The sequence below is a fragment of the Podarcis muralis genome, chromosome 7 (genome assembly GCF_964188315.1).
Source record: "Podarcis muralis chromosome 7, rPodMur119.hap1.1, whole genome shotgun sequence".
NCBI classification, from domain to species: Eukaryota; Metazoa; Chordata; class Lepidosauria; order Squamata; family Lacertidae; genus Podarcis; species Podarcis muralis.
The window spans coordinates 64,051,164-64,078,414 of record NC_135661.1 but is presented as its reverse complement, the minus strand read 5'-3'; the positions used below and the strand labels follow the sequence as shown (position 1 = coordinate 64,078,414).

The 27,251-nt window shown below is 45.4% G+C and overlaps 1 protein-coding gene across 1 annotated transcript in view; it reads right to left on the bottom strand.

The window, feature by feature from the left end:
• The window catches only part of GRHL3 (grainyhead like transcription factor 3), a 48,836-nt gene that overhangs the window by 10,704 nt on the left and 10,881 nt on the right, over window positions 1-27,251 (bottom strand). The window contains exons 2-14 of the mRNA XM_028738851.2: window positions 20,313-20,499; window positions 18,818-18,879; window positions 17,257-17,593; window positions 15,513-15,592; window positions 14,645-14,798; window positions 13,873-13,984; window positions 13,221-13,315; window positions 11,080-11,238; window positions 7,451-7,529; window positions 4,851-4,984; window positions 3,287-3,324; window positions 2,365-2,453; window positions 1,297-1,382 (exon numbers count right to left, since the gene is read on the bottom strand). Of these exons, the coding sequence (XP_028594684.2) occupies window positions 1,297-1,382; window positions 2,365-2,453; window positions 3,287-3,324; window positions 4,851-4,984; window positions 7,451-7,529; window positions 11,080-11,238; window positions 13,221-13,315; window positions 13,873-13,984; window positions 14,645-14,798; window positions 15,513-15,592; window positions 17,257-17,593; window positions 18,818-18,879; window positions 20,313-20,499 (1,612 nt within the window). The remainder of the gene's footprint in view (window positions 1-1,296; window positions 1,383-2,364; window positions 2,454-3,286; window positions 3,325-4,850; window positions 4,985-7,450; window positions 7,530-11,079; window positions 11,239-13,220; window positions 13,316-13,872; window positions 13,985-14,644; window positions 14,799-15,512; window positions 15,593-17,256; window positions 17,594-18,817; window positions 18,880-20,312; window positions 20,500-27,251) is intronic.

Here is a 27,251-nt window from a genome sequence, read left to right as displayed (position 1 = left end):
AAGAAGAGCTGGGGTTATCAGGAATGGTGCTGATAGACATCACAGAAATATGCTTTGCATTGTGTGCTTTGCAAACACTGAGAAGCGGGGAGGGGGCGGTGGGAGTGAGAGAGAGTTTCCAGCCAGCCCAAGGGAAAGGAAGTGAGGTGCAGAGGAGAAAAGCCTGACCAGAAAAACTTTCTCCACCTGGGAAACTGACTGGAGAAGGGGCGTTTAACAGTGCAAAATATGAAAGTCATCATCATTAAAACAACACCAACAAAAAAATGCACTTGGCAGGGGGCTGTAGTGGGCTGTAACTTTCTGCATTGTGTAAAAGAGCCCCCATACTGGTCAAGGTCAGAACAGGAATATTGTAATCCAATATGCAATATGCATTGAAATATAACACCCCAAAAGTGATTGCACTACACTATTGGCATCAGTGCTGGCCCACGACCTTTGACTGACCAAGGCAGAAAAGCCTCATTACGCCCTTCTTATATTGAGCAACACAAAATCTTCTCCACAAGCCTCACTGGGCCTGTTGGGACCTTAAAGTAGCTCTTAGCTCTTCCAATGGAGATTCTGCAGAAGAAGGCCCTGCATGTCATGTAGTGTAGGGGTTTAAAATGTTGGATTAGGATCTAGGAGACTAAGGTTCAAAATCCTCACTCAGCCATGAAGCTCACTGGGTGACCTTGGGCCAGTCACTGTCTCTCAGCCTAACCTACCTCACAAGATTGTTGAGGTGATAAAATGGGGAAGGGGGAGAACCATTTATGCCACCTTGAGCTCTTTGCAGGAAAGGTAAAAGGTAAAGGTAAAGGTACCCCTGCCCGTACGGGCCAGTCTTGCCAGACTCTAGGGTTGTGCGCTCATCTCACTCTATAGGCCGGGAGCCAGTGCTGTCCGCAGACACTTCCGGGTCACGTGGCCAGCGTGACATCGCTGCTCTGGCGAGCCAGCGCAGCACACGGAACACCGTTTACCTTCCCGCTAGTAAGCGGTCCCTATTTATCTACTTGCACCCGAAGGTGCTTTCGAACTGCTAGGTTGGCAGGCGCTGGGACCGAACGACAGGAGCGCACCCCACCGCAGGGATTCGAACCGCCGACCTTTCGATCGGCAAGTCCTAGGTGCTGAGGCTTTAACCCACAGCGCCACCTGCGTCCCCTTTGCAGGAAAAGCGGGATATAAATGCAACAACTCCCCCCCCCCCAAAGTATTTACTATTACTTCATTAGGTAGCCTAGTAAATTTTATGTAGCAGAGATGACCGGCGGGGGGTGGGGGAGAGATGGAGGAAAAACTTACAGCATTCCTCAGGCCTTTGAGGTCTGGCGTCTTCAGCATGAGAGCATCAAAAACCTCCTCCGATTCTCTTCGTACATAGAGCAAGACTGAAATGTATGAAACAGACAGCTGTCATGTGTGGGCTCAGCCTTCAAGAGTTGGTCATTTCTAACCACACAGAGGCTCCTATTCTGTGAAGCTGTTATCTGTGCATGTGTTCTCATCTGCACAGGTACAACAGCTGTCTCAAATGTACACACCTCAGTTAATGCAGCTTAGGCTTTCAAACTGGATAGAAGCTGGTTTGAGAGAAATCGCAACAAGCAGCAGTATTTCTCAGGAAACTACAGGATAGATATGGATTGTGGGTAATGTCATGTGTACCCGGCTTCAAACACCAGTGTTGGGAACACGCTGGAGTCAGAGTACCGTATTTTTCCATGTATTAGACAATGTTTCTCCATACACAGATAGTGCAGATGGGGGATGGGCGATTGGCTGCAGCCATGAGCAGGAGATTGTCGGCGGTGATTTGGCGGGTGAATTGGTGGGTGAGGCAATGCCTGCTGGTGATTGGCTGCTGCTGCGGCAATTGGGCAGGTGATTGGCGGCTGCTGGAGGATGATTGGTGGCTTGCTTTGGCGAGCGTTTTTTGGCAACCCCTCAAAAAAAGCTCAACAACTGTGGGCAATCGCCCCCTCATTTCCTTAATTTGGAGTCCCCCAAAATAGGGGTCATCTTCTACACGGGGGCGTGTTATACACGGAAAAATTCGGTAAATGGCAATGTGTGTACAGCTATATTAAAAATAGAGCTCCTCTTCTCAGTCTGCTGAGACTTTGGAAGTGCCAATTAGTTGTCCTTCACCCCACCAAGTTGCCTCATGATAAGATCCTCAAGGTGAGATCTCCTTTCTGGGCCTTGCCTTCAGCGCCATTTTTCATGGGCACTTGCTGTTTATTCCCTCACATTTTGTAAGCCCACAAGGCTCTTTCCTCATCTGTTCCACCTGAGGTTGTTGTTTCTTTGTCTATGGCTTGGTGTTGGGGTGGGGGTATGTGTGTGCGTAATCTCTGATAGCAATATTACCTCGTTGAGGGTCTTCCTCTTTGGCTTGCTTTGAAGCTAAAGGGTCAAATTCATCAGGAAATGAAGGGCAGCTCCTCTTTAAAGGCAACCTTAGTGAGGAAAATGAAAGTTCAGAAGATTCCAGGATGGGCACCAACATTCAGAAACAAGTGGTTCAAATGTCAGTTCTGATGCATTGTTAAAAAACAAAAACAAAAACACAGCTTTCCTTCATTTCCACAGGGCCAACGCAGAAAATGTCCTAGTGGATTGTGCCCCATGGGGAGGGTCCCTCTGGTCTCCTTCTCTGCCACCCCAAATCCAATTCCTCACATTGCCCAACAGATAAGGACACCAATGATGCTGAGCATTCTTCCTGCATCTCCAAACATTTCCTTGTGGAAAGCTAGGTTGTGGCAGAGTTCATGGTACAAGTCCTGCTCAGAGTAGACCTACTGAAGTTAATTACCATGACTAACTTAGGTTCATCCATTTCAATGGGTCTACTTTGAGTAGAACTTGTTTGGACACAACCCAGCATATATATCCTTGCCCTCAGTCTCACAGCACTTCAGCATAGCTCCTGTTCATTTGGTTTCAATGGGATTCTCACTCCAGATAATGTCCTACCAACATTATATTTCACCACTTTCATATATCCTGCATTTATTCCATTGGGGACTTTAGGATCTGGTAGACATCAACTTTGCAGGGCTGAAAGCAGCTGATACAAGCAAACTTTCTGTGGTTAATTGGGTCTGGGTTTGGTCAGTGCCTGGATCAGAGGCCTAGTTATGTGGCCTTGACAAGACTCCCAGAGAAAGATGGGACAGAAATAAAATCAAAATGGGAAGTGGGAATAGGGCCAATGGGCTGTCTAATTATGCAAGAATATCTTGGAAATGTGAGCCAAAGGGGGGGGGGGTGAATGCATATTTTGTACCTGTTAGAGTCATGTGGAACACCAGCGGTGGATAATGCCTGTTGGGGAAAAAGAAGAGAGAGATGCTTTAGTACTTTGAGATTAAAAATGCCCCAAACTTTTTGGGGCAAAAGCATTGTGGCCTCTCAGAAGGAAATCTGCTTTAGACTGTGGGTTGTATTCACCCAAGTCCTACTCAGAGTAGTACCCTGAAAGTAATGAATCTAAGTTAGTCCCATCTATTAACTTCAGTGGGTCTACTCTGAGTAGGACTCAGTATTGAATACCAGCCTATGTGATAATTAAAAAGATAAATGGGGTGTACTTATTAGATATGCATGCCTAAGGTACTGATTCCTTGGCTTAAAAAAGGGGGGTAACTGACTTTGTATTCATAATGTTGTTATGGTTACAGTGAGGTTTAAGAACAACATCCAGAAAATAGAACAGTCCCACAGCACCTTGCTTTTGCAATGTAATCATGAACCTATCTGAGAGTAGACCTTTCAATCCTCTCCCTCCCCTGCTTAAATTGTGCTTCTGTGGCCAGACACTCTGCACTCCTGCTCTCTAATCTCCTCACATCTTTATATGAATCCATTTTGACTTTTAAATTCCTCCTCAAAGCCTGCACTTTCCTTGCTAGGTATCCCTAGACAGACAGTGAGCGGATATCTACACTACAAACTTAGGTTTAGTTTTAAACCAGTTTATCGTTTATGGCTTCCCCCACAGAATGCTGGGAATTGCATTTTCAGGACATGACAAGTTCTGTCATGGAGCTCTATTACACAATTAGGTTCCCAGGGTTTCCAGGGACACGGGAAATACTTCTTCTTCTTCTTTTAAAAAAGAACAGAAGTCTGGGGGGTAGAACTGCCCTTAATCAGTCACTTTCTTGATGTTATGCATTGCACTACTGTATCTCTTTTTTTGCTTCACACACAATTTACAGTGCAGCGTTTAAACCAAGGCTGGGATTCTGTGGCCTTCCAGATGTTGTGGGACTCCAACTCCCATCAGCCCCAGCCAACATTGGCCAATGGCCAGAGATGATCGGAGCTGGAATCCAACAACGTTTGAAGGGTCGCAGGTTCCCCGTCCCCAATTAAAACAGCATGCCTCTTCTCCCAAAATCCCTACTCTTGCAGTTGAAAGGTTCCTTTGAAATAAACCAAAATTGAGTCTCGATGCCTAAAATAAATTAAGATAATGGCATCATTAATGGTGGCTTCCTTCCATTCCTGTAGCAGCAGGATGCTTCACTGCCTTAAGAGGTATTTGAAGGCAACATGCAGCGGGAGCTGTAAGGGGCAGGGGCAGCCTGTCCCATTTTGCTGCCTGAGGTGAAACAGGGAGGTGCTACCCTGCCCACGTGCTGGTCCTGCTTACCAGAGTCACATGGCTGCAACTTCCTGGTTCCAGCACAATTGTGTGATAACAGCTCAAGATCACGTGAGAGCCCCATGAGATCGTGTGGAGGCCTCACACAGCTCTCATAAGATTTCTCCAGAACCCAGAAGTTGCCACAGCCACCTCTCCTTGGTGTCTCATGGATGGGCTGGCTATGGTAAGGGGGACTTACCGTTCCACATCTCTGGAGGTTTGAAAAGTGGACGTTTGGAATAAACAGGACGGGCTGGGTTTCCAAGTCAGCCTGTGGCTTGAGATACGTGATTTCGTTGCCTCGGAAGCCCGAAACCAAACAGCTTTTCAGACCTGGAAGGAAGAAGAGAAACTTAGTTTTCCACCATGTTTGTTGCTATAGAGACTCATCAAGGAGGGGAGTGGCGGAGACTCATCCAAGCCATGGGCGCTTTAGCTGAGATTCCTGCATTGTATGACCTGATGACCCTCAGGGTCCCTCCAGCTCTACAGTTCTATGATTCTAAGTAACGAATGCCTCAGTTTGCAAGATTAGGACAAGACCAGCCTTCCCCAATCTTTTGCCTTCCAGATGCTTTGGAACACACACTCATCAGCCCCGGCCAAAATGTCTGGAAGGCACATGGTTGAGGAAGACTGGGCAAGACAGAGGGGACCTATGAGCACCCTCCCAATGTCTTTCCCTTTGGTTAAAAGCAGCTAAGCAGCGAAGGAAATACTCAAACTGCAGCATCCTCATCCTTCAAAATCTGCACTTATCCGAATTTTGCAATGCAGTTCTCTATAGTCAACTAATGTGCACAGAAATGCAAAAATGTGTAATATTAGTGAAGACAACATACAAGAAAGAATTATGGTAGGGAATATTGCTTTGCAAAAAATCCACATATTCAGAGAAATTTGCCAGTGAATTTTCATGAGGCCTTGAAAAAATTGATGTGGAAAGGTAGAGAACTGGAGTTAAGATTAGAAAAATGAGAAGCTGACAGAAACCCAAACTGACTCATTGACCAGCCCTTACTCTCTGCCCCCCCAAAACCCCACAAGGTGGCTGAGAATTGTTTTTTAAAAACCAATGAGGTTGGAGGGGGGGAGGGAATTCAGATGGAAAAGACCAAATTCCTTCAATAGAAACAGACAAAAAACAAAGCCAAAACAAAGACCCAAAGTAGAAGTCTCAGACTTCATGCAACACTAACACAATCTGATCAATCAGCACACACACACACACACACACACACACACACACACAGACTGAGTAATAATAAAAAAAGCCTTTGGGGAACTATTTAACTGAGAGATGGCCTGGACACTGTTTCTGGAAAGCAAGTTTCTGTAATTTTCACAATCTAATTTTCAGACAAGAATGATTAGATGTGTCTGAAGAACATAAAAAAGTCCAGAATAGAGCATAAGAGTTTCTGTCTCACCTTGTTATTAATAATAATAACCTCTAGAGCGCCTACAGTAATTAGGTGCCACACACAAATCAAAATGAAGACACCTGCCCTGCCTTCGAGCTTACAATCTCAGAGACTAGACTTATAAGAGAAAGGGAGTGGAGGGGGAGAGTGGAAGCCAGAGGATAGGGATCAGCTTGACAGTGCCAAAATGAAGAGAGATCTCATTCAACTGAGATCTTCTTCTCATTGGTCCCCCACTTTTGGAAGCTGTCTTTGGCTCCATACACACAGCACATCTGAATAACATTCAAAATACCCCCCTCAAAAAAAAGAATCATGGGAATTGTAGTTTGTGAAGGGTGCTAGAAGTGTAGCTCTGTGAGCAGTAAACTGCAGCTAGATTCTCTGGAGGAAGCCAAGTAAGGTACTTAAAATGCACATTAAATGTATGGATGCAGCCTCTGATTATGTCAGACCAATGGCTCAGCAGTGCTGAAGTAGTTGAGCCAGTGGATCAGACCCAGTCCTAGGCTGCATACTATTGACACCTACTGCCAGTGGCTATCCAGGTTTCAAGGGAGGGGTCTTCCCCAACCCTACTTTGGGATGACAGGGATCAAATCTGTGTCCTTTTACGTGCAATGCAGGTGTTCTCCGACTGAGCCACAGCCTCTCTCCAGCGGTGCCCAAATTGCAAAACTCTCGACTTGAGGCATGCTCACCAGGCACGTTCGTTGCTAATTTTTAGGCGCCAGGCAAAGTCCGCCGGGAGCTTGTAGTAGTATTTTAAGGATCTCAATCACTGGTTTTAGCTGCTATTTTTATCTTGCCACACTCGTTTGCTCTTCTTCCACCTTTCTGTAGTTTTTATTGCTGTTTTTATTTGACATGCTGTTAATTCTGTTTTGAACGTGGAACTGTTTTGTAAGCTTCCCAGAGGGCACGTGTCAGGGCATATAGATCCCATGAGTAAATAAATAAATAAAAACGAAAGAGGCGCGTTTGTAAAAACAACTCTTGAAATCCAGTTAGGGCCAGGCTGAGCTGACCCCACCAGCTGCTCTTTGCTGGGATGAAGACAGAGCAATTTCCCTGCAGTGCTTGATCCTTCTCCGGTCAGGGACTAAGGCTAGATTGCCCTTGCCTTCTTCCTCTTTGCAACCCCCTAAGGCAAGGGACTGTTGCGGCAGAGGCCTCTCTGGCAAGCAGAGGGAAGTGGGTTATCTGCAGCTGAGGGTCCTAATCACCAGGCATCTCACTCCCCGGGCCATCCTGTGCACCATGCATTCGAAGCGCACTCTGCCGGCAGCACATGACCTCACACACCCTCGCCTGAAGGCAGCGTTTATATATACAGGGCCCACACCAGCTTCCTCGCCCCCTTCCACTCACTCACCATTGTTATTGGCGTCCAGGCATTTTCCCTTCCTCCTGAACTGCTTGCGTTCATCGTCCCGCATTTTCCTCTCTGCTCCCTGCAAGGCAAGTTGAAAGAGATGAGAAGCCGAAAACTTACCAGTACAGGCAACTCCCAATTTACAGCACAGCTTACGTTCCAAGACGCCACACGTTCAAGGGAAATCGCATCTATTTGAAACACCTCGAGAAAGCCTGCAAACACCCCTTTCGGTGACGCTTTTGTGATGGTTTTAGGTCACGTCTGGGTTTGGCGCAACGCACGCACGTATCTGATGCGTCTAAAACGATGGCTGCCTGTATGTTGCTGTGAAGCACATGCCTCCTGAGCATTCGTGGTATTAATAATACTGTCACTTGGGAGGAGATTGCGCCATCTCAGGAGCAGGGCTGCAGTGAAGGGGTGGTGAGGTAGGCCCCCGCCAGGGGCACAAGCAAGGCGGGGGGGGGGGGCCCGCAAAACTGGCTGGAGGAGAGCCGGAAAGAAGAGCTAATTTGTCCATGGCTAGGAGGCACAATCTGGACGGTTCTGCCAAGGGCGCAAGATAACCTAGCTATGGCTCTGCTCAGGAGCCTGTGCACCAGACAAACTGCACCTCCAGGTGAGATCCTTGTTTGCAAAGGCAACGCTGACTAGTTTCAGGGGGAGAGGGAGGCGTTGCTTCCAGTGAAAATGGCAGCTGAGGGGGCTCCGTTAGGGGAACCAAAGCATTGCCCCACTCAACGCAGTCTGCCTGCACCTGCCCGCCTTCTTGCAATCAATCTGCTTCTTCCTCCTTGGTCTCAGGAAAAGCACAGGGACAAAACCAGAAATAGTTGGCTCTGCCTCTACCTGCTCCCTATCTTCTGCCCTACTGGTCTCAAAAGGGAGCACCCACTGTGGGCAAATGGGTACACTCATAAAGGAACACCTTCGTCTCAGAGATTTACCTAGGATCAGGGTGGATAAAAATCAATGTGGTTTTAAAAAATAATAATAATCAGATTTTTTTAAATTTAAATCAGATTTTTAAAATAAAATGCTTTTGGAGGAAAAAATCTTTCTGAATATAGTTTTCTATTTAAGTTACACTATAGTCCAAAGGCTATTCATCAGGAAAGAAGGATTTGTTTTAAGTTTTTCATGTGTGCTAAAACTCAAGTCTAAAGTTGTTGTTTTTAATTGTTTAACCACACCAGTTATCAAACATGGATACATATGCTATAATGTTATTGTTTCAGCTAAATAAATTGTTTAAATTGTTATTAAGGAAATGATTATTTTTCTCCTTCCATTAAAGCACAGCAGAAAAGTTGTCCAACTATAAACAATTAACTTATTAAACCTCACAATAAGTTCATAATCATCTCTCTATGCATTTCTAGTACTATAACCAAATCAGTAATTTTTGATATAACTCTAAAAACTACTCTGAAAATTTATTATTACAAAAAATGAAACCTTCACCTGGTTGTGAATATTAAGATTATACCAGCAAAAATGACTCTTTCTATTAAAAAAAAAAAGATTTAAATCAAGTCTTGCTGACTAGTGATTTAAATCGTGATTTAAATCGATTTGATTTAAATCAAATCCACCCTGCCTAGGACAGCCAGATGCAAAAAGAGGGCAGCTTAAAGCAACTCTTTAAAAATCCAGGTGATTTCAGCAGATGTAGGTATTAAAGGTGCAGGGGCCCTGCCCTCTTTTGCATCTGTCCTCCCTAGATTATACCTGCCTGCCCCTAGTGATTTATGGCTAGGGAGAGAAGCCAGGTTTCTCCACCTTCCCCACCCCTGCTCCAAACATTGTGTTCCAAACTGCAGCCCATTGACTGTGTGCTGCAGAACACAACAGGATGCTTTCAGAGAACCAAAGAAGCCCCTTCTCTGGGCATCCTTGGTTCCATTTCTCAGTTACCCTAAGCTGGGGGGGGGGGGAGAGAGCAATGCTGGAATATGTGTGCGTAATATATGTGCATGGCAGCCTGCATAAGTAAGAGCAGAGGCAGAGCACTCTTTCCATTTAAAATATAAGCTTGCCATTTAAATGCAAGCATTTATCTTAGGGGCAAACTAGATGTGGCATTAATTTTGTGACGGCAATTAACAGGCATTTTGGAGTTTGGAGAGAGACACCATGAACCATTATCTCCAAAGAGAAAGAAGATTGTAATCCATGAAGCCGTTTCAAACAGGGGAAGCTAAAATTATAGGAGATGCTGTAATTCCACAGGCAGATATGTGTTCCCAGGGAGTCTTTGGGGTCATAGTTCTCAAGCAGCAGTCCCTTCATCCCACATGGCAAGCCATTTTTTTAAATGAAAGGACTTTTGGAAGAAGGTCAGGGTTGTGTATGTCAAATTGCTGTTCAAAAAAATAAAAAAAACCCTTGAGAAACCCAAAGTAGTTGTTTGGGTCCCAGCCTATAACTGGGGCCAAAAATGTACAATGCAGGCCTGCACGTATTTCTCACCTCAAATTTTGGAAAGTTCGACTAGTGAGGAAACAATCTAGCTGAACCAGTCTGACCGCCAGTCTAGATGTGATGTTAACGGTATGAACACGTGTGGCACATATGTGTGTGCCTGTAATTACCATGCACATTTTAAAAAATGTTCGCAGAATGGAGGCTTCCCTTGTGATGTAGCAGCTTCAGAAGAGTTATTATTGCCAGAATCACAGCAGCACAGTAAGTGTCAAGAGTCTCCCCACCTTCTGCAGTCTTGCTGCTTGGCCTCCCTGCAGGCGATATTAACTTCTTCTTTTTTAAGCCTTCGTCCCAATTGCACCCACACGACTAACATCACATCTAGTTTGGCCCTCACTGAAAGGATCCAGAACGTGGAATGTCACCTCTGGGCTAATACTGAATCAGATTAAGCTCCTAGAACATTTTTATTATATGTTGCGCCTCCTAGCATTTAAAAACTGGAGGCTCACCAGTGAATTCCAGTCTTGACTGATTTACAGGTGAACTCTTGCACAGTTTAGGTTATTCACATTTAAAAGCTTTCACAGAGCCAAGTTCTTCAGCTAACAGTTCAGCTCTTGCATAGCTGCTCTTAAAAGGCCATGTCTTTGTTTAAGAAGCTTATTTCTTTCTTTCTTACATTCAGTGCTTTTTTTTCTAAAAAGATGTTTAAGGGTACTCTCATTTTCCTGCTCTTATTGAAATACTGCCCCTCAATGAGGCGAAACTTAGATTCACAAAATGTTTAGGGGCACCCCTGCGTCCTTCCAGAAAAAAAGCGCTGCTTACATTTATATCCTGCCTCAATCACAGGGAGTTCAAGATGACATACAAGGCTATCTCCTTCCTGTTTGAGCCTCACAAAAGCTCTGTGAGAGAAAGTGACTGGCCCAAGGCTATCCAGTGTGAGGGGATTTGAACCCGGGTCTCCCAAGCCCTAGTTCAGGCATCCCCAAACTCGGCCCTCCTAACAGGACCAGTGGTCAGGGATGATGGGAATTGTAGTCCCAAAACACCTGGAGGGCCAAGTTTGGGGATGCCTGCCCTGGTTTAATGCTCTTAACACCACACCGCATTGGCTCTCTAATCCCTTATTCTCATCACGTCTTTTGGAAGTCCTTCACATTGTAACTTCTTTCCCATAGGCTTCACTCTACCTTATCACAGAATATTTTGATCTGGCAGACAGCTCGGTGAATAAGCCGGTTCGTCCCAGTACTGTAGTCATAAGTGTCTATCTGGAGGTTCAAAGGGACTCCCTTGACGCCTTTCTGGGAGGAGAAATCTGTGCTCAAGCAGTTCACGCCGATAAACACCTGCAAGAAGAATGGATAGAGTCAGGATGCAGTGGCAGTCAAAGCACTGCTCTGAAAGATACAGCGAATTCCAAGAAGCTTGTAGCTCAATGGTCGGACATCTGCTTTGCATGCGGAAGGCACCTGATTCAACCCCTGCCCATCTCCAAGTAGGGATGGGAGGCTGCAACCCTGGGGTGCTGCTGCCGACAACCTTCTGGTCCAAAGTTAAGCACAGCTAAACCTTGCAAATAGAAAATAATGAGCCTGGCTCCACTATTTAGAGGCTGGTAGATTCAGAGACAGGTGGCAGATGCAGGAAAAGGCCTTCAACAGCAACTCCCAGGTATTTTATGTCTCTGAAGCCTCAGCCTTCAACAGCCCCCTGGGCAGAAAGGGGAACAAGGTTTCTGGTAAGTTACATCTAACCTAAGTGCCCCAGATGACTATCACATGCTTGGAATATTTCCATGGAGGGAGAGTGAAGAGGAAGAAGATGCTTTGAAGATGGCTTATAACCTCTCAGTTTTTAGGCTTTTGTTTTGTTTTTTTTAAGACCATGGCTACCTTTAGGCTAAAAAGAAAGGTGACCCAATGAAATTTCAGAGCAAAAAAACCTACCAACTGATCAGGTTTCAGAGTCACTAAACAGCAGGATTACTATGCATGTCTACTCAGAAGCCCTTTTAAATTCAGGATATCCTATTAACTCAGTGGAACTTATTTTGGAGTAGAGTACACTCTGCAAATTCATCTAGCCTTTTTCATTTACACCTCTTGCACAATCTGTCCTGCGCATGATAACTCTGTTGCAAGCCAGCACTACCTGTGACCTACCAAGCTAAACAGAGTCCACCTCCTGGTTTTGCTGTTTTCCTGGGATTGCAAACCCAAGATTGGTTTGCACCAACAGACCACAGTTCATGTCTGTTGTGGGTATGTTGAGGCCTTATTCCCTATTGCAACATAAAGCTACCTTGAATATCTGGTCTGGGTTTATGGGAAAGTACAACTTGCAGAGCCTTATTAATCTGCAGGCTAATAAATGACAGTTTATAGTCTCAGAGTTGTGGCAGGAAACTTCCCCCCTATAGCCCAGCTAACAGTTTGGTGTCAGCTGCTGGTGTAGTGCTTAAAAGAACTATGAACATAGCAGGACATGTGACTGGTTTAAATCTCAGTTCGGGCAGGAACTCTTATGAAAGCTTTAGACAAGCCAAATCCCTCCAGACATCCCTTTTATTGTGGGTTCATAATGGTTTGTGCTCATGTTGATATTGCGGTGGTTATATCCAATCAGGCTTTCAGTATTATTTGCACATGCAAAAGATTTGGGGTGGACATACTGCTTTGTTTCTGATCAGTGCATGTCCTGTAGTTTATTGCTGAAATCCTGCAACTTTTCATACCATGAATGTTCTGGTTCATTTTTGTCCCACTTTTGTAGTGTTACAGCCCCTTGGGGAAGCAACACATAACAAAGCGAAGCTGGAGAAATCCACCACTGATGCACTACTGTTGTGTCAAGGCAGAACACACTGCAGAAGATACCAGCAATAAAACACTAGTCTGGAGGGGGCCCCAGTTTCACCTTTGAAGACAAATAGAGTGTCGTCCCCCCGCGAAAGAGAGCTGAAGGTAGCACAACAGAGGCACCCCTGCTTATTGTGTGCAGACCTGTCTCAACTCAGTGTCTGTTCACAGGTTTCCATAGCACTTCAAACCCTGCAATGCCTGTTTGACTGGAGTTGATAGCAGAACAAACCATAAAAGACACAAGGGTACAAACTGAAGTCTCCATGTGTGCAGAGGAGTTAGCAAACCTAGCTGAAAGGGCGCTGATGAAAAGTGACTGTGAGTTCGAAGCACAGTTTAATGTTGGAATGCCAAAGCAGGAATGGGGAGCATGCGGCCCTCCAGATGTGGCTAAACTACAGGTATGAAATGGAGGTAGGTTTGCGGTACAGGGGGGGACCACGTGATTTGCACAGGCCTGATCATACCTTTGCTTCTTCAGCAATGTTCCAGACGAAGGACAAGGCGTTGTAAGCCACCTCCTCAATATGCTGCACAGTATTGAAATTCTCTTTGCAGTCAGCTGGAAGGCATGAAACATGCAGTTACTCTTCAATTGCCCAATTATAACTTTTGAATTAAGTAACAACCATACTCTTAAAGAGGTGTGATATGCCCCACCCTTCAAGGCTACCGGAAACCACTCCTAAACTCCTTCTGGATTCTAAGGTGAAGATCCAGATCTATAGGCGGGGGCCGGGGCCAGGAAGATAATTGCTGATTTTTCCTTCTGGTGGCAGACCCCTGTGTCTCAAGCAACTTTCCAGAGCTTTCAAGGGATGCAGAAGTCTGCTATTAAAACTGGGTAGCTGAAAGCTATTCTTCATGATTTTCTATGTAACACACACAAGGCCACCCCTTTATCCTAGGAATCTTTATGATGAAAACCCTGTAAACAGTGGGCGGGGTATAAATAATATTCTTATTCTTATAAATCAGAGTAGCGACCAGTTCAATTTAATACCCTAAGTGCTAATAAGGACTGCATTCACTTGGAAATAAAAGAGGGAGGGTTTTTTTCACTGTATCTGTTTCCTTTCCCTCCTAGACAAGAAATCCGAAAGCATCTCTGTACCTTACCGACATCGATGACTCTCTGTTTAGCTGTAGGTTGACGTGAATGCCAGTGCTTCCAGAACTTGAGCTGCTCAACTGGAATTTTTTCATTGTCAAAAACCACCATCACAACACTCTGGGAGAAAGGGGAAAAGCCAATTGGATTACTGTTCAATACATAATACTGTAGTATATATAGTATTAATTTATGTATTCATTTGCAAAATAAAATCCAGCTTGGGGAAACACTTTAGTACAGGTGTTCCAGCCCATGGGTTGGTATGCATCCCCTCCCACACAGTGGGGAGCAGCTGAAAGGGAAAAGGGCTTTGCTGTTGTGTAATGTATGCAACTGCCACTCCTTCCCTTTTCAGGACCTACAGCAGCAAAAACCAAAGCAAAATGTCCAAGCAAAGAGAAAGCTTGGTGTACCTTAGAAATATGGAAAAGGCACCCATGCATTTTGCAACTGCATGACTGCAATTTTCAGGATGCAACTGCATTTTGATGTTTGAGGTTTTGAATAACTGTCAGGAGAGGCTTGCAGTTCATCAGTGCATCAATATTATTCACATGCTTGTGCTGGGTTTAGTGAGTTCCACTTGGGTAATGCAGCCCTCAGCACTTCTCTGACCTCTACTTTAAAGCATATGCTATAATTTCTGAAACCTCCATAGTGATTGGCTGTAATATATCTGGCTTCAGAAAACTGGGGTGGGGAAACCACCTCCAACACCATTGTTTCAGCTGTTCCACATCATATATTGCTGGGAACTTTCCTTGGCACATCACTTACCTTCACTTTATTAGAGGACAGGTGTAAACATTTGGCTTCTGCAGCTGTCCGCAGCGTGACTGGGTAGAACTGTCCTTTGTTGAGGTAGGCCATGGGTGAGTCACCCGATTTGATGTGAATAGCTTTAGGGGATCCCAACATATATTCAAAGTCACTTAAATGGAGCAATTAAAAAAGAGGGAGAGGGAGAAGGCAGAGATTAAATAAACCACTTATACTATTTTACTTTGAAAGACACACCAAAACACAGACAAAGAAGCCAGTGGGGGCTGGGGATCATTGGAACTGGTAAGGGCAGAAGGCAGAGAGGCCAACAGGAAGTGGAGCCAGAGCCCATGGCAGGGTGAGCCAACTAATTCTCTTTTACGCCCCCATCTTCCTTCCTGATGAGTTTTGCAAGGGCAACACTGAGACTGAGGAGGAGGAGGAAGACACAGGGGGTTGGACTAGATGACCCTCAGAAGTCCCTTCCAACTCTATGATTCTATGACTCCCTGGATTGGGTGCAAGTAAAAAGGTAGGCAGGTGGGACAGTGCCTTATTCACCCGAATGGTGAATTGACAGAAGTATCTGAAGGCCAAACTAGGTGTCTGGCAGGATAGTCATATGTATTTATTCATGTGTTTGTCCTATTACATATAAAGCAGATGACTGGAGGGGGTCCGTTTTAAAAATAAAATAAAATAACATGGAACACACGGATTAAACAAGCAAAGTTATTCTCCCTTCTCACCAATGACAGTGCCCAACAGGTGTGTGTATGAGACAGAACAACCCTCTCATTAAACTTCCACCTTGATTTACTAGGAACATTTCTTCCGTGAAACACATTTCGATCATATTATTTGAGAAAGCCTTTGCTGTTACCTCTTGGCATCATTGGCGGAATAACTCTCTGAACACGGTGCATCTGTCTGGGACTTCAGGATATCATTGAAGATCAACGACTGCAGGGAGAGACAAAATCAGGACAGCTGTATATAGATTCTTTTGTATTCCAGTTCACCCAAGGAAATAAAAATACCTCAAAAGCCCATCCAGGTCCATTTGGAACCAAGGCAAAACATTTGTTCTGAATTTTTTTAAAACTGGCGTATGCCTCACCAACATTTTTATCCACGTGTAACAATTTATCAGGTGGAGGTTTTCTAAAAGTCCTAGGAAAAAGCTTCATCTGCTGCTGAACTGTGCCAGGCTGCTGTCAAAAAGCAGGGCTAAATAATAATAATAATAATAATAATAATAATAATAATAATAATAATAATAATAATAAAGTTAGCATGCCCTGCTGGAATCCATCCCCTACTCCTAATCCACTGAGCCTACTAAAGGCCACAGGATCAGGCCCTGAATAGGAGAGGGGGAATTCAAGAATCCAGCTCTTCGGTGGTATTTTTTCCAACTAGCCTTGGCAAGGAAATTCTAGGGGTTTGATGGAAGTGGCGAAGGATCATTATATAAAGCAGAGCCTTCCCCAGCCTGGTGCCTTCCAGATATTTTGGACTATAGCTCCCATTGGTCCCAGCCAGCAGAGCCAATAGTCAGGGGTTATAGGTACTGTACCTAGAATGACCCATAGCCTTCTCGGATCCCTCATTTCCCACCTTGGGGAAGGTTGATGTTTTGCCAAATGAATGCATTATGAACCACATCCCAAACCACTTCCTGATCAGGTAAGGCATTAACAAGAAGCTACAATGCACTTCCTCTTCCTACTTTAGATGTGAAGCAAAACATCTGAGCCATAGGAGCTGACATGTGTGAAAGGGGACATAGCAAGTGGCTTCATTCGCATGCGCACACATACACTTCTCCCCAGAAGCCCCCCTTGAAAGACACTCTGTCAACTCTACAACTTTGAATGGCAGATCCCTTTTCACCCACCCTTAGCCAACTTTTCAACAGTATTGTCAATATATTTGTGGTACATTTAAAGCACTCTTTTACCACTTTAGGAGTTTAGGCTTCCATGAAGAATCTGGAAACTGAACCTTAAGGGTGCTGGGAATTATAGTTATGCGAGGAGTCTCCTCACAACTCTCAGCACCCTTTGACAAACTATAGCTCCCAGGATTCTTTGAGGCGGGGAGCCATGACTATTAAAGTGGTATAATATTGCATTAAAGGTATGGTGTAGTTGTGATTGCAGTGTTCATTAGTGGCAGATGGAGACAATGGGAGAGACAGTGGTTGTTGGGGATGGACATGGTTTAAGTCTTCCTCTTCTCCTTTCATCTACCATTTGCTTTGCATATGTCCAGTGGATTGACCAGCCCTGATGTAGCAGCAGGGAGGGAGGTGGAAATTCGGCAATAAGCTACAGAAGACCGACAACATGGCTAGCCTGCGTACAGGCAGAGAAGATTATTTCAGGAAGCAGAAGGGCTGATGGAGGGAATGTTAAGAAGCGCTTCCAACAAAACAAGCCACTTCATCCTGTTGAATCTCAATGACGGCTAACTTGGCACATAAGGGACACTCCCTCTGCTCGCTTAATTAGTGCAATTTGTGCTGCTCCCATTTATACCATACATGTCACATCCTGCCCAGAGATGGGCAGAACCACAGAGTTTTGTTCTGGCAAGCCCAGACGTCTGGGCACAGTGCTGACCTCCTGAGGGTCTTCTTTGAATGTGCTGTCCGGTTGCCACCTCTGTTGCGGCGGAGCCACGTGGATCGCGTCAAAGAGGGAATGGAGCGAGCTGTTGTCATACACATCCCCCGAGGTTAGCATATAGTTCTCGGGACTGGCTTCCAGCTTGCTGGTGCCTGGAGGCAGGGCAGGTGGCTTGTGAGGAGAGGGGATGCCCTCCATCACTAAGCCATTCTTCTTGGGCACTTCGAGATACTCCTGGTTCACGGAAACATTTTCAGCCAGGAGCTTCATGATGTGAGTGGAGTTTTCAAAGGAGGAAATCTCGGGTTCGTACTCCATCCCGTGGCAGTGCCTAGAGGCGAAGGAGGAGCCAGACAAAAGAATACTTAGCAATGCAAGACCATTTGCTCACTCATCTGCACCTGAGGCACAAGGAAAGAACACAGGCAACTATTTGGGCAAGGGAAGTTCATCATTTCCAAGCAAGGAAAAGAGTTAAATCTAACCGCTCCCCACCCAGCCTTTGTGGGACTGGTGCCCACGATTCACGATGACCCCGCTGCAACGGTTCAGAAATAGGCATGTAAAAACACATAGCTCAGGGGTACACAGAGTCCAGGAATTGAGGGACTAAACTGAAAGATGCCAACCGACTGTTAACTTATTTCGGGGAGGGTTATCTGAAAAGCACAGAGGCCAAGGAGGATGAAAGGGAGTACATTGCTCGATTTGGAAGCAGTTGAAACAAAAGCAGGCTTATCACCTTCACGTTCAGTGCAGAAAAAGGCCACGGCGAGCCTCTCTCTCCTAGTTCTCTCTGTCCTTTGCTACCTCTGCCATGGGGGACATGGGTGAAGTTCAATCCCCCTCAGGCTAGAATAAAGGGGATTTGAGAGGAGGGAGGGGGTCCTACTGAACCATATTCTGGAGCCCCACACTTCTTGAACCAGTGCTCCAGGGTCTGCTGCGCCAGCTCCGTTTAAAAGTGCTGCTGACAGCCTGGGTCCAGAATACCCATGGCCACCTTCAGCACTGACCTACCACAAACCTGTAAGATCAACCAGGAACAGTCTCTTGAATCACAACATCTATGCACCAAGATCAGATCTTTGAAGGCTGTCCAGAGAGGCATTCTTAGTTCCTGTCCCCCAGCTATGGAATTCACTCCCCCTTAAGACATGCCAAAGTCAGGGCCTTGATGTCTTCCAGAAGCAGTATACCATTTCAAAAACATTCAGAGTGACTTTGGGTGGGTAGCAGAGGCATGCGGAGGCTGAGTCTTTGGCCTCGTGCATGCAACCATACATTTTAAAGCACCCCAAAGAATTCTGGGAACTATATTTGTTAAGATTGCTGGGAATTATAGCTCGGTGAGTGCAAACTATAGTTTCCAGGATTCTTGCAATGAGGGGATGTGCTTTAAAGGTATAGCAGCTTGGGCTCTGGATCTCTTGCCCCTCCCCCCATGTTTTTAACCCTTTGCTGTGCCAGTATTTGAAAGCTAGTTAGTCACGAGCCAAGTGCTTCCCTGCACTTGCAAACTCTGGAGGTCTCCCAGGGCAGGATTCTCTCTCACCTCTTCCCAAGTTCGTTGCGCCCCGTTGTCCCAGATGGAAGGATCCTCTTCTCCTTTGGTACCTGTCAAGTTAACAAAAAACAGAAATGTTCCCTGAATAACAGGTAGGGAGAGAGACGCTTCTGGGTTAGCTACTGTCAAAATTGGTTGACTATGCTTTAATTTCCCCATTTCCTTAGTGTCAGTACGTCTCCTCCCCCATGGTCCAGGGCGACTGTTTTATATATCTTTATATTGTGAAATTGCTCTGAGATGCTTCATAGAAAGCAGTTCTTAAATGAATGAATGAATGAATTAAATTAATCATCATCATCATCATCATCATCTCCTGCCTCTCGCATCCATGCCAGGAAAAGCATTCTTTCTCAATGAACAACAAATGTGTTGCCAGCAGGTGATTATTAGTGATTCTGCTGCAGAGCAAATCTGTTTGATCAGACAAGATGTCTGCTTATTCTGTGTGGACACAGAAGCGTGAAATGGGATTCCTTCCTTCTTTGAGATTCAGGCATCTGAGAGAGCATATCAACACTGTTTTAACAGCCATTCCATCTTCTCAGGGAACCCTGGGAATTGCAATTTTGCATTTATTTATGCAACTTTTGCACTGCTTTTCACCACAAGTGTGGTCCTATGAGCTTTTCCTGTTGTCCTGGGGGCTTTTCGCCACAGAAGTGGTGCCGTAGTTCTGCAAGGAAAAAGTTTACCCCTCACAGAATTAAAACTCCCGGCACCCTAAACACATTGCAGTTCCAAGATTTTTATAAACATTCAGAAAAAAACTTTGACAGTAAGAGCTGTTTGGCAGCGGAACAGACTCCCACAAGAGGTGGTGGACTCTCCTTCCTTGGAGGTTTTTAAGCAGAGGTTGGATGGCCATCTGTCATGGATGCTTTCAGTTGAGATTCCTGCAATGCAGGGGGTTGGACTAGATGGCCCTTGGGTCCCTTCCAACTCTAAAGTTCTATAATTCTAAGCCATGTGCTTTACAGGTATAGTGTGGCTGTGACCCAAACAGAGCGATTGTAGACAACTACCATCACCACCTGATCCGTGGTGAAGTTCTTGTTACTGCTTGGTGGGGCGTGGTAAGGACCACAAAGTTATCACAGGCCAAGAATACTCAACCTGAAGTAACCTGGTCATGTTTACAGGCCTTTTCCCTGTGAAGAACTTAAAGGGGCACAATAAACCAGCCTTCCTCCAAGCTGGTGCCTTTCAGATCTTTTGCACTACAACTGCTAATGGGGATAGCTCAGTAGGTTAGAGTGTGGTTCTGATAACGGCAATGTTGCAGGTTCGATCCCCATATGGGAAAGCGGAATATTTCTGCATTGCAAGGGGTTGGACTAGATGATCCTCAGGGTTCCCTTCCAGTTCTGCAATTCTATGATTCTACACCAGCCCCAGCCATCACATGGTTAGGTGTGGGTGGGGGAAGACGGCAGGAAATGTCATTTTGAGGGCCTTGAGTCACGCTGGCCGCTTTTCATACCATGTAATAGTCATAGAGGAGACTCAGGGCAGCCACGCTGTCGTCATCTCCATTAACCCTCATCATAGCCTTGGTGGCTGCTGTCAGAGGGTTCTCCAGGTAGCTCTTCCAAGCCTCGTCTTCATTCGCATAAGGGTATTTCTGGAAGCCCATCCCATCATTCTTCAGAAAGCGCACAGACCTAAAACTGGGTGGGAAGCACAGAGCAGAAGGTTTATTTCTAGCATGTTTCCTGGGGAAGCTAAAAAAGGGTGCAAAATCATATTTTCCTCTCCTTTTGCAAAACATTTGCACATGCTGGGGATGAGAAAAACCTGATTGTATCAGTGAAAGGAGGAAACTTTGGTCTTCTCATCCCCTGTTTTTTGTCTTTCTTCCCAGCCAAAGATTATGGTAATTTGTTGTGTTGTCATCGTTTTGTTTTATAATTCTGAGCTGCCCTAATTGAGTTTAAATTGGACGGAAGGGCGGGTTTCTTGTTTTTTTACTATAAACAGGTAAACCCATGATTACTCCTACTTCATATTTTTCATAGAGTCCAGCCCTAGCTCCGGAGCCAAGCCCTGAATCAATTAGCATGTTTCTACCCTATCTTTCACAACAACAAAAAATGTAAGCAATTTGAAACAAAACAGAACAATAACAATAATTAAAAAAAGAGTAGGTCAACAATAAAACCATCTGCGAGAGGAGGAGCAGGAACAAGACCAGCAATACTATATCTTTCACTAAAAACCTGGGGAAATCAAGGAAAAAATCTGACAGCATGGAAGCCAATGATGCAAAGGTTCTCTACAGAGAATATTTCACAGTTGGGGACTTCTTGATGGTAATGCCCTTTCTCCAGTTGCTGTCCACTTAACCGCTAAAGACTAGGGTACCCAGAGGTTAATGGTGGACCATATGAGAGCAAGTTATCTTTCTGGCATCCTGGACATAATCTATATAGGGTTGTATAGGCTAAAACCAGAACCTTGAATTGTGCCCAGAAACAATTTGGAAGCCAGTCATGGCAACGTCCCAGTAGATTTATGCCCTTTGAGGATTATTTTGTGAATTGAGAGTGTTTTTAAAAAGAAAAAGCAAACAGCGTGGGAGGGTACAGTGTAATAATTTTTTTAAAATAGAAAGTGATAAAAGTCAATGTTCCACTGGGTTTTCATCCCAGATCTGTCTCTCTGTGCATCTACGCCACCCATTTAAAGCACCTGGCTCCCCCCACCCCACAAAGAATTGTGGCAACTCTAGTTTGTTAAGGAATTGTAGCTCAATTCCCGGGATTTCTGGAAGGAAATAATGTGTTTTACGTGGATGTGAGACAGCAGCCTACTGTACCAAGATCACATTTACATTTGTTGCTCCACCCACTTTGCCTCTGGCTCCACCCACCACTGATCTGTGGCCCTTGGGATGGTTGCTCAGAAAGGAATGTGGCCCTCAGGCTGAGAAAGGTTTCCCACGCCTGCTCCAACGCTTCCTGTTCAGGCTGAGATTTTACTTGGGCAATGGTAGGTTTTGGTTGACGCTTGGCTTGTCCTCTGGTCCTGTCCCCTAGTTTCTGGTTCCCACTCAATAACCTATGGCTCAGCTCTGACAATCTCTCTCCCTCTCAGGCTTATTTGCATCCTCTATATTTGCATTGCAGTTATGATTATATAGATTGCGCAGCATGACGTTTTCAGGATTAATCATATTAACTATGAACAAAACCCTGGAACAGCTCCTCAGGAATATTATGAAATAGAGGGAAGGGGGAGGGGGATTCATGAGAACAGAGTAACCCAACACATCTGGGCTTGTTACCCTTTTGACTTTAGTTGCCTAAATGTTCTGCTGATATTTCGGTTTCTGGGATTTACATCCCACCCCAAAGGCATGGGATGGGACCAAGGCAACTCCAAAATCAGAAGGTATTAAGTAAACACACATCTCTGAACAACAATCATGTTTAGACTTTGAAATCTGTCCAAGAAGATGAAATGCGCTATCTGTCTCTTTGCGAACAGAAAGACTGCACAGAAATGTTTTAACATACAAATGAAATTCAGTTCCATGTGGAACAGCTGATGAAGGGCTAACCAAGTGTTAGGAGAAACCCAGCATCAAAGCTGTGAACACACATTTTATTCTGGAATCAATGGAAGCTTGAGCACTTGTTTCCCCCCCAACATAGTCCACACACAATCTAGATCTATTGCATATATTTTCCCCCTAACAAATTGGTTTTATTCTGAAAATAAATGCTCATTCCATATTATACTGCAGTGTGTCCATTTGAAAATAGAAGTCGGCAGTCCCAGCAATGGGGTGTACACACACCTGTCCAATAATGTTGTAGCTAGATGTATAGTCAGGGGCTGCCCTCTCGCTTCCTGTGGCTGGTGCCATGGGGCCCATGAAGACTTTTACTGGTGCTTCCAGCAGGTTCCCCGGACTCTGAGCTGTCTTTCTTTCTTTCTTTTAAGCCTTTAGTGCTCCCCAAAAGTAAGTTATGGAATGTGTTTTTGGGAGGGCATAAGCAGCCCAAATGTAAAGGGGCTTGTAATATCTGTGTAGGAGAGAGGTGCAGTGCATCAGGCAACAATGACAGTAAATAGAGGTCTCCTAACAACTCTCAGCACCCTTAGCAAACTACAATTCCCTGTGTTCTTTGGGGAAAAGCCACTGCTTTAAAGGGTCTAGTAGTGAACAGAGTGTTGGGTTTGGGAGACCCAGATTCAAACCTCTACATAGCCATAGATCTTGAGGCTCTCACATTTACCTCACCTCCCGCCCCTGCCCCCTGATAAACATGGGGAAGAGAACCTCCTCCTTGGAGCTTTTCTTTTCAGAGGAGCTAATGGGGAAGAGGACAATCAGAACAAATAAAGAGCTCCGTTGCCAGAGGGGACAGAGCCAAATAAATCCTTGCTAAGCCCCACCCTTGGGCACTAGCGCACTTTTCAGAGGCACCATCGCCTCAGGGGCAGAAGTTTTTCTCAGATCATTGTTGACTCCACTGTCCCAGAATCAAACAGCAACTATTACTTACTGGCTAATAACAGTCTTGAACAGTGGACGGGCATTTTAAGGCAAGTCTAGTTTGATGCCACTGCCTGGGATGAGTCACCCACCAGCCCAGGAGCCACCTTTTTGTGAGAGCTTGCAAAACCCTAAGATCTGGGCTACGTCTGCAAAGGAAAGAGCTTCTGTACGTGGGGAGGTTTATTTTCCCACTAGTTCAAGGCCTGTTTCCCCTCCAATGAGCTCATCCAATTCCTTCCTTCTCTTTTCTATGAGCTGTCTCCAATATTAGCCCTACTTAGAGTAGAGCCATTGAAATTAATGGACATGACCAAGACCCCATTTGTGCTTTATATTTAAAGCAGTATCACGCCACTTTAAATAGTCAAGGCTTCCCCCAAAGAATCCTGGGAACTGTAGTTTGTTAAGGGGACTGAGGGTTGTGAGGAAAACTTGTATCCCCCTCAAAGAGCCACAATTGTCAGATTGGCTTAACAATCAATCGCTCTTTCTAAAGAACTCTGAAAATTGTGGCTCTGTAAAGGGAATAGGAATCCCCTAACAACTCTCACAGACCCTCCAAGTGTACCCATTTTCCAGGGATGTCCCTGATTTAGAAGCCATCCCAGTTTCTGATTTGATCCCAGAATGTCCTTAGCATGTCTCCTGTTTTCATTGGAGAAATGTTGGAGGGTATGGAGTTATCTGACTCCCAAGCTGTCTGAAGGCAACCCTATATAGGGAATGCTTTTTTAAAAATGTTTAATGCTTTATTATGTTTTCATATATGTTGGATCCTGCCCAGAGTGGCTGGGGCAACCCAGTAAGATGTGTGGGTTATAAATAGTAAAATTATCAATATAGAATGGGACGTCCCTATTTTCATTGGAGAAATGTTGGCAGGTATGCTCTCAGCACCTTTCACAAGCGACAACTCCCAGGATTCTTTGCGGGAAGCCATGACTTTTTAAAGTGCTATTATGCTGCTTTAAGTGGATAAGTGCAGATGTGGTCCAATGTAGGTCCATAAATTTCAGCAGGTTTATTCTGAGTGGAACTTACTGGGATGCAACACAATGAATTTACCTCATGGGGGAAAAGAGAGCCAGTTGGAATGCTTACAGCCACAATGGCCCTCAGGAATCACTAAGGCCTAATGTGGCCTTCTTGGAATAGGGATACTCTCACTGCTTGCTTAGCTTATCAGCTCATCATCTTGATGGCAAAGGCCCTATGGCCTTTCATAAAGCCTGACAGCCAACTTGCTAGGGTTAAGGGGTGGGTGGGAATGCCATGGTTCAGCCAGAATCAGGAGTGGAGAAGCTCTGGCTTGCCAGACCTTGGATGGATTTAAGTTCCCCTCATCCCTGACTACTGTCCATGCTGTCTGGGACTGATGGGAATTGGTCCAGCAACATGTGGAGGGCCAAATCATTAACGCCATCCCTGCACAGGCAGAGATCTAGTGAGAAAACAGCTCACCTGCCCCACCTACACTATGCATGATGGATATAGCATGGCCATTAGAACTGCCAAACAGCTGAAGAGAATGCAACAACAGGAAATACTAGGAGGCACCAAGTTCGAAGAGCCCCAGGCCAAAGAAACCCAGGTGGCTCAAGCAACCAAGTCATCACAGGCAAGAGAAAACCATCTCCGTGGTTATCAGCCAGCATCATCTAACTATTTCTGAACCTCTAATAAACAAGGACCACTAAGCACTGTCAAGTGACTGGGAAAAACAGCAGCAGCAGTTGCAGCCTGGGATGATCCTGTGCCTTTCAGAGCAGCTCTGCCTGCAAAAAGTTTTATTTACAACTTGGAGGTGACAATGATCACTAGATTTTATCTGCAAGTGAAGCTGTTGTTTAAAAGCAGGAGAGCAGAGGCCTGTAAGAAAAGAAGAGAAGTTGGGGCGACTATAGGGCCACAGCAGGCATGTGGATGTGCATACTCAGCAATATGTTTAGAAAAAAATCTGTTTGCTTTTATGCTTTCACTATGGCAGCAAAAATGTAATGTTGGACTAGATGGCCCTTCGGGTCTCTTTTTATTATTCTTTCCAGAATTTTGCTTCTCCTTTCCCAAAGTATGATTATCAGAAGAAAGTAGGAGGGAAATCCAAGCTGAAGTGCCTGAGAGCGAAAGCTTATGTCCCCCCCATTCTTGAGCAAACAAACCTGCCCCTTCCCCACCAGCCTCTCCCAACGGGACATCATGGCACTAATGCTCATCAGTTTCACCCACTGCATAAAAACACCAACAGGTGGTTTTTTTCATGCTTTTTTTTTTAGTGGAAGTTTCGTTGTCTTTAAATTTTCTCACGCAGCCCTCCCTCCCCTTCAGTGCCGCCCCACTGTCTCCAAGGAGCACACGTTAGGATGACTCAGGTTTCACCACCATCAACTCTGCTTAATCCTGTTCAGACAAGAACCTTCAGCCAGACTGAATCCAAAATATTCACATGAAAAGGAGTAAGGGGGAGGGCAGAGAATCAGCAGCAGGGCTATTCAGCCCAGGGATGGGCTCTCGCCAAGCCTTGCCTGGACTTCCCTTCTCCTTTATTTATTTTTTAATTAGGCTCCCCGCGGTCTGCCGCTGTATCTTAAGCTGACAAAGCAATGCATGCATGCTCAGCATCTCCCCACGGTTACAGCATGAACTAATGTGCATAAGCAATTTGCTCTCAGCTACGACATATTCTCAGGAGCGTAGAACCACTGATCTTTGTGGGGTAGGTGCGCACAAGGGTAGACACAGGATCAGGACACACGCACAGGATCAGAGGAGAGATGTGTAGGTTTGCAAGAGCCTTGCAGACGCAGTGATGTGGTTCAGCAATTTAAGCTGCGTACAGATTGCCATTTTTACTCCAGCTCTGGTGTGCCCTCACCACTGGTGTTTGAAGCAGAGAACACATGGCGTTGCCACAATCCATAGATACCCTGTAGTTTATTGGGGAAATACTGCCTTCCCTCAAACCAGCTTCCATCCAATTTGAGAACAGCAGCTGCAGTTCAGCTTGAGGTGTGTACATTCCAGCCCATGGCCCAGCGAGCAGCTTCATTGAACAGGAGTTCAGCGCAGGAAATCAAGCAATGTGCATTGGGTGGAGACATGCCCTTCTCTGGTGTGAGAAAGCGACTTGAAAGGCAGCGGGGCGAGGAACACTTCACCGTGCCAATCTGTATACAGCCTTAGACTCGAGACTTAATGGTACACAGGGTAGAGCATCTTTTCCTCACTTTCCCTATTTGCCCAGTCAGCTTCCTCCTGATATCCCTCCAGCCCTGCAAAGGCCACCACCATCATCTCTGGTGATGTGGCCTTATTGAACAGCTAGGCTGTACTCTAGATTGTTACATTCAGTGGGGGCTGGGCTGGTCCACTAGGGTGAGGGAGGTGCTGTCCCACCAGCCCCTGTCTGCTTGCCCCCTTACTTAACACCAGTCCAGTGGCGACTCTGGCTCTACTTCCCAGCCCAAACAATTGGAACAGGTACCAGCTTCCACTGGTTACATTATTCATATTCATGTAGAATATTTACCGGTATATACTGTACTGCCTTTCAGCAAAACGTTAATATAGAATAAGATGTGCAGGAGGTCCCCCACACACATTCATGCCTTTAAAAAAGTTATTCCAAGAGGCCCAGAGTTGCAAATTCTCTGCATTAATTCCAAATGTGAATAACAAAACTCTCCACATGTGTGTGTTGTGGAGCCGAATGATGTAAGTGGGAAGGTACTCTGCGACAGGTTGTGGTTCCCTGCACCCCTGACCCCCAATATAGCACCTCACCCTTTTTTAAATGCCCCCAAATCCTCTCTAAGCAGCGATCCCACCCTCCTACCCCACCCACTCACTTTGCAGTATTTGTCATGCTATCCTTGACTTCTCTGTCTGTGGGCAATTCTGTGTGGTTAAACAAACTTT